The sequence below is a fragment of the Nothoprocta perdicaria genome, unplaced genomic scaffold (assembly GCF_003342845.1).
Source record: "Nothoprocta perdicaria isolate Ctin4 unplaced genomic scaffold, notPer1 scaffold_20, whole genome shotgun sequence".
NCBI classification, from domain to species: Eukaryota; Metazoa; Chordata; class Aves; order Tinamiformes; family Tinamidae; genus Nothoprocta; species Nothoprocta perdicaria.
In genome coordinates this window covers 5,173,910-5,180,241 of record NW_020455205.1, presented here as the reverse complement: position 1 = coordinate 5,180,241, position 6,332 = coordinate 5,173,910, and the positions used below count along the sequence as shown (strand labels likewise).

General features: G+C 39.6%; 1 protein-coding gene across 1 annotated transcript in view; it reads left to right on the top strand.

Moving 5' to 3' along the window:
- Positions 1–5,714, top strand: part of F3 (coagulation factor III, tissue factor) — a 6,013-nt gene extending 299 nt beyond the window's left edge. Inside the window, exons 2-6 of the mRNA XM_026037969.1 lie at positions 712–826; positions 2,308–2,492; positions 2,902–3,083; positions 3,206–3,365; positions 4,694–5,714. Of these exons, the coding sequence (XP_025893754.1) occupies positions 712–826; positions 2,308–2,492; positions 2,902–3,083; positions 3,206–3,365; positions 4,694–4,833 (782 nt within the window). The 3' untranslated portion in view covers positions 4,834–5,714. The remainder of the gene's footprint in view (positions 1–711; positions 827–2,307; positions 2,493–2,901; positions 3,084–3,205; positions 3,366–4,693) is intronic.
- The last annotated feature ends 618 nt before the right edge of the window (positions 5,715–6,332 follow it).

The following is a 6,332-nucleotide window of genomic DNA, read 5'->3' as shown; positions in this document are numbered from 1 at the left end:
CGGCCCGTTGCCCGCCGGCCCGCGCGGAGCTGAGCGCGGGGGCCGCGCCGTGTCCGGCCGCGGTCCTCACGGGATCCCTCGTGTGCCGGGCTCGCGGGGCGCGGGGGCCGCACGCTGTGGCTCAGCTGCTGTCCACGGCGATAGGGAGCGGATCGCGCTGCTTGCTCCATTGCCCCCATCTTGCAGAAGAGGCAGGGGGTTCTCTTTGGGAAATAATTGGGACGTCACCCAGGGAAGTTCCTCTGTGCGGAGGCTGCAGAGCCCGTCGCCCTTGGCGGTGCTTTCCCGTGGGGTTCGTCCCTGGCCGTTCCCAGAGCGCGGCTGCACGGCCTCTGCCCGCTTCCCATTTCTCAGGCGGACGGTCGTCCTGGAGAAGCCCTTCCCGCTATTAGCACATGGGGCAACAGCTCTTTGAGGGACTTCTTATTTTGGGGGAGTTTTGTTTGTTTCTAGGAATTTATCTGGAAGCTACCCCTTAAAAGGTATCAAAGTGGAAGGAAGTGCTCAGCAAACTCCAGACATATTTCATGTTTCTCACCTCTGCCAGGACACATTCCTTTAATAAGACAAGCATAAGCCTGGAGGGCAGGACCGAGCCTTTTCCCCCAGATCTTCAAGTAGCAACAAGGACTCCTTTTAACTAAGGAAGGAATGCGGGGAGCCAGGAGCTGTGCACAGTGTGATTGATGGCACTCTTTTCTGTATTTAAAGGCAGTCCAGGACTACCAACAGCAGTTAATATAACTTGGTCTTCAATCAATTTTAAAACAATACTACGGTGGCAACCTAAACCATCTGATTATTTCTACACGGTAGAAATACTTGGGTAAGTAGATAACACTGAAGGTGTGTATACTAGTAACAGTTGAAGAAGATAAAGCATGCGTGAACATATTTGAGACTGAGAAAAATTTGAGACAGGAAAACAGCCCCAAAAGGAGGATGTTAGGAAAATTGCATACTCTATAGTTGTATCTTCTTCATGCCCAACTGTAGGAATATCTGATCGGAGAGTCTGGTTTCTTCCACTTCAGAAATGAGTAGTTCAGCTTTAGATCAGTGTTTCAGTCTGGGGGTCTGTGCAGGCCTGGAGCCCTGGGAAGCAGCTGCCTCTCAGACCACGCAAAACGGCACCTTTTTGTCTTTCAAGGTGTCTGGACCGAGTCTTTGTTCTTTCTCTAATCTTGGGAGGTGTCTGATAATGAGTCTGAATGTCACACTAACCAGTGAATCACCACCAGTGAAATGCTGGGTAATACTAAAAATGACCTTGTTAGTCTAGCTCTATCAAAGTATTGCATGGCACGTTTAGAGAGATTGTGAAATACTGTCCACCATGGAAAACAGCCAGTCTATATGATGTGTCTAACATTTATTTTAAAACGTTGGTAAAGTTCAATAAGAAATCTGCGTGGTACTTAGCCCTCCTATTAAAACACAGACAATTCTTAAACATGCCCCAAGGGCAAACTGCATCAACTCTCCTGCAGAGTCATGGATACATAGTACTGTAGGCACTTCTGTATATAAAAGTTGTCTGGAAATGAGAGTTCTCTCATGACTAATAAATTACATACCTGTGTAATGGTCCAGTGTCCTCATTTATTCTTTAAAAGGAAAAGAGTGATTAAATGAATAGACTTTAAAGCTTATGCTTGATCAGAAGGCACAGCATATCTTAAGAGCTTGATCTTGCAAAATGGTTTCTTACAGACCCTTATCTTGGGAGTCTGCCAGCTGAACTGGTTTTGCTTGCAAGCAAAAAAAAAGTCTACCCAAATTCAGTACAGATTCACATATTGTTCTGATAGCAAGGAATTTCTTTAGGATTGCCTTCAATACATTTCAGTTTTTGGTTTCTGATCCATATGTACATTTGAAAGAATGTTCTTTTTTTGTTACAAACATCAAATCTCTTCTGTCTTTTCTCAAAGCATCTGCAGGCCATTGAAACTCGAAGATTTGTGGCATTATAAAAAATCTGGTGGGAAGGGAGTTCAGGCAACTTCTAAATAAAACTCTCCTGCTTGCCAGATTGTAAGATACTCTGAGGAAAACTTGTTTGTGAACTTCCAAACACTCAACACTTATCTTCTGAGTTCACTAACTCTTTTTTTGTTTTTAGTTCACTGGCAAAGACAGAAAAGAGAATTGAATTAATAATGCCAAATATACTTTTCTGTTTCCACTTCTTAGGAAACAATTATTGGCAATTATAGTCATATATTTTAAGAAGTACCATTTTAACCTACATAAATAGTTTCAAAAATCTGATTAGAAAGCATTGACAGTTCCTATTCTTTTCAGACAGACATCCAACACCCAAAGAAAATGCATTCAGACAACAGAAACAGAGTGTGATGTTACTGATGTGCTGAGGAATGTAAGAGAGACCTATACAGCACATATACTGTCTGTAACGTCCTCCAGGATGGATAACTTTGAACAGCCACCTTATGCAGTCTCTGAAAATTTCACACCTTATAATCAGAGTAAGTAGAATGTCAATTCAATCTTACTGTAAACTTAATCGCAGGATTTCCACTGACTTAAATAAACTTTGGGTTGGACGGAAAGATTTTTTTCTGTAGGTTCTTATAGCAGCACTTTTACTATCTGGGAGTAAGATCTTCAGGTATGATGCTTTTCCCATGGCAGGGAACTGCGCAAGATCTTACTTAGCACTTGTCTCTCACAAATTAGCACTGTATTCTAGATTGTACAGCATGCATCTTAGCACAGTATAGTAGATAAAAATATTTGCTTGTAATCTTGGATTCCCCTACACCACTTTGACTCTGCAAAATTTATAATAGAGGAAGGAAGAAGAGTAGAGGGAACTCTATATTGTATAGAAAAGATGATGCCATTTTTTTTTAATTCTTAAACTTTCTTGTTTAGCTATTCTTGGAAAACCTGAGATCCAGAATTACACACAAAAAGATTCCAAAATGAGTATTGTGTTCAAAGATCCACTTACACCATATATGTTTCCCAATGGAAGTTTTCAAAGTGTTCGAGATATTTTCAAAAATGACTTGGAATATAAACTCTATTATTGGAAAGACCAAAGTTCTGGAAAGGTAAGGTCTCACTCAACATTTCACATATTCTGTAGCTATGCCATAACCATTTTGGTGCTTCCGTAAGAGGTAAAGCTCTTGCAGAGAACACCTTCTTGAAGTGTATGTTTCTCTTCTTACAGAAAGATGCTACAACAAAAAGCAATAAATTTGAAATAAATGTCGAAAGCACAAAGAACTATTGCTTCTACATACAGGGAATCATTCCCTCTCGCAGTAAAAGCCGTACTGGTCAAGAAAGCATGGTGCTTTGTACCAGCGTTGGAAGAAATATTTTAGACGGTATGTATCTGACGGAGTTTGTCACAATATCTTCAGCATTTTTAACACCTCAGTTATGAGTATATTTTTATAGATCTTCTAAGTATGCTGGCTAAGTTAAAAATCAATCTTTTTGCTATTTAAATGACAGGATATAAACTAGAAAAGGAAACTCATGGGAAGAACTCCCATTAAGTGTCACTAGTTTTAACTAATTGGAGTTGTTTTTAAGGTTTTGTTAAAACTGTTTTGATTTAGTTTTAAATTGGCAGTTAATGTTGGATCCCTGAGGTTACAGACTTAATCACTAGCCTCCAGCTTCTCTTGTTTTCACATTTTCTTTAGATCCATCCAATAAAGGATCCTAGGGTACATGGTTGAATCACCAGCTGTAAAATACCAGAATGCTGGATAACTATCCAACAGGCATTTCCAGTGACTTATAGTTTAAGCTGAACTATGGAAACTCATTTTTTTCCCATCTGCTTTAGTTATTATCTGAAAAGCAGCTAAGGAAACTTATGCATTCTTCATTGTTACATTGCAATATTACATGCATTACGTGTACTACGTGTATCACAATACATTGCAAGCTTAGAGATTAGCACCTCTGCTTCTTTACTAGCAAACAAGTTAAGTGGGCAGTCAGTGAACCAGCCATCCAACTCCAGACAAACAACCTGGATAACATTTTGTTCACTATTAAGTCAAAAAACTTCATTAGAATATTTTTTCTGTACCCATACCTTCTTTCTTATCAGGCAAAACTTTTTCCACTCAAAGTGAAAACTTCCAAAATTGTTTCTCCTTCTCTCAAATGAATATTCTTACCAAAATAGATATTTTTGTTTATTACCATAGTTGAATTCTGTTAAACTATGATTTGAATAAAAACTTCTTTGGTTGGTCTTTTCCAGCTTCTAACCTAGAACAAATTTCTACTTGAACCTAATTTCACAGATACTGTGTGGTAGCAGGAGGATGCTTTGGACTTACTGCTGTGGCAATAGCATAGTATTGTAGTTAGTATAGACTAACTATACTAGTAGTTAGTATAGACTAACTATACTAGAATAAAACCTGGTGTGAAGTGGTTGAAATCAACCTTTAATAGAGTTTAACAAATTCACGGTAAAATGAGTTATGTTCCCACTGAGGTGATGGCTCCTGTCGTACTGCGAAACACAGCAAGCCTTTCTGAGGTCAGGAGGCTCTCTGTGAGGGCTGGAGGCTCTAAAGGAGGGGTATTTGGCCCCTTTGGGGCACCGCTAGAGGACCCAGTGAAACTGTAAAGAAAAACTGCTCTGTTGTCTGATTCCTGAGTCTTGGATTCTTTTCCTCCCCTACAGAATACGGAACCGAAGTCTTCATTATCCTAGCGGCGGTGGCCGTTGCCGTCCTCGCTCTCGCCATTGCCCTGCCAGTGATCCTGTGTAAACGCAAGAGAGCAAAACTGGCCAGAGAAAAGCAACCGCTTAATGGGCCTTAGTGGATAACAACACTGGAGATTGTGGCAGTTCCAGTGTGGGAAAAGAAAAAAAGAGGAACCTTTTAAAGTCTCTGCTGCAGGACATTGTGAAGCCAAAATTTCCACTATTTCTGTGGATTCAAAACTTCTGAGACAGTCACAGATGAAAAATATATTATAGGCACAAAGATATCAGGAAGCCCCTGTGACACTAATAACTGGAAGCTGGAAGAGTATTCTGGGAAGATGTTATAATGTGCTTGCCCTGTTGAAATACTCTTCCCAAAGCAGCCTCTATTTGACAGAGGATCCTGAAAGGACCTTTGATTTGACCAGGTATGGCCATTCTGAAAGCATGGCCGTAATGAGCCAGAAAACTTCAGGTACTTGTAAGGGAAAAAACACTATATTTTTTCTAAACACTTTTGTCCTTTACCTAATGCAAAGGACATTTTCTGTTTTTGTTTCTATGAAACAAAACCTTTATTTATCTGCCTTTTTTATAACATTATTAACTGGAGACATTATCTGTTAGTTCAGATCTGAAAAAGTTACTACTATTCTGCACTGCTTGGATAAAAAAAGCTTGGTCTATTTATCTTTGGATATAGGAAATCAAAAGTGAACAAACTGAAATCACTGTACTACTAACTTCTGTGAAACACTCCTGAAGTAGGTGCTGCTCTTCATCTGGAAAAGACATATCCACATTACACTAAACCTAGAATCACACTACTAGGGTAATCTGGTAAGTCCAGGTTAGTGTCAGGATATAAACTTTGCAGTTTTTGAGTCAGTGATAACTCACTTCATGCAAACACTGAGTAGGTAGCAGTATTTACTGCACATTGAACACTGATTTTTTTAATTAAATGGTTGGTGAATCAATAGTTTGTTTTGCTATAGCTTGAGACAGTTTTGGTGATGGGATTTAAAGGTACTTTTTACTATGACTTTTAATATTTATTTTATAATATATTCTAATTTTTATACTGGTGATATCTGTATTTATGACAATAATTTATACTAGTGAAATAAAGGTGACTGGGAAATAACTTTCTCATTTATTTATTTATGAAGAACCCTACTAATTCCTGAAGTGGAATTAAAAATATATTAATATATTTAATATATTAATAATGTTAATAAATATATATATACTCTGGTGACAGTAGTGTAGTCTATGTAGACTACGAGGGCAATAACTATCTGTAAGAATAAAAATGCAAGAAAACCCTGAATACAGAAGCGATAAAAGATTTTGAGGAGTCCCGAGTTGCTGCTCAGCTGCCCGTTCCTCTGAGCGCTTACTCAGCCCTTGGTGCAGTTTCTTACGCTAATAGAAAGTCTCGGAGACCTGCTGAGATGTCTCTCTCAGGGCAGGGAGTCCCAGACTGGTGCTCTAGGTCTTGGTGATACTCAAGGGTCTTGCTGAGGGAGGAACTGCTTCATCTAATGCTGGTAGCTGTTGCTCCTACTGCTATCCATGGGCCCCCGAAAAATCCCGTAACTCTAGAGAA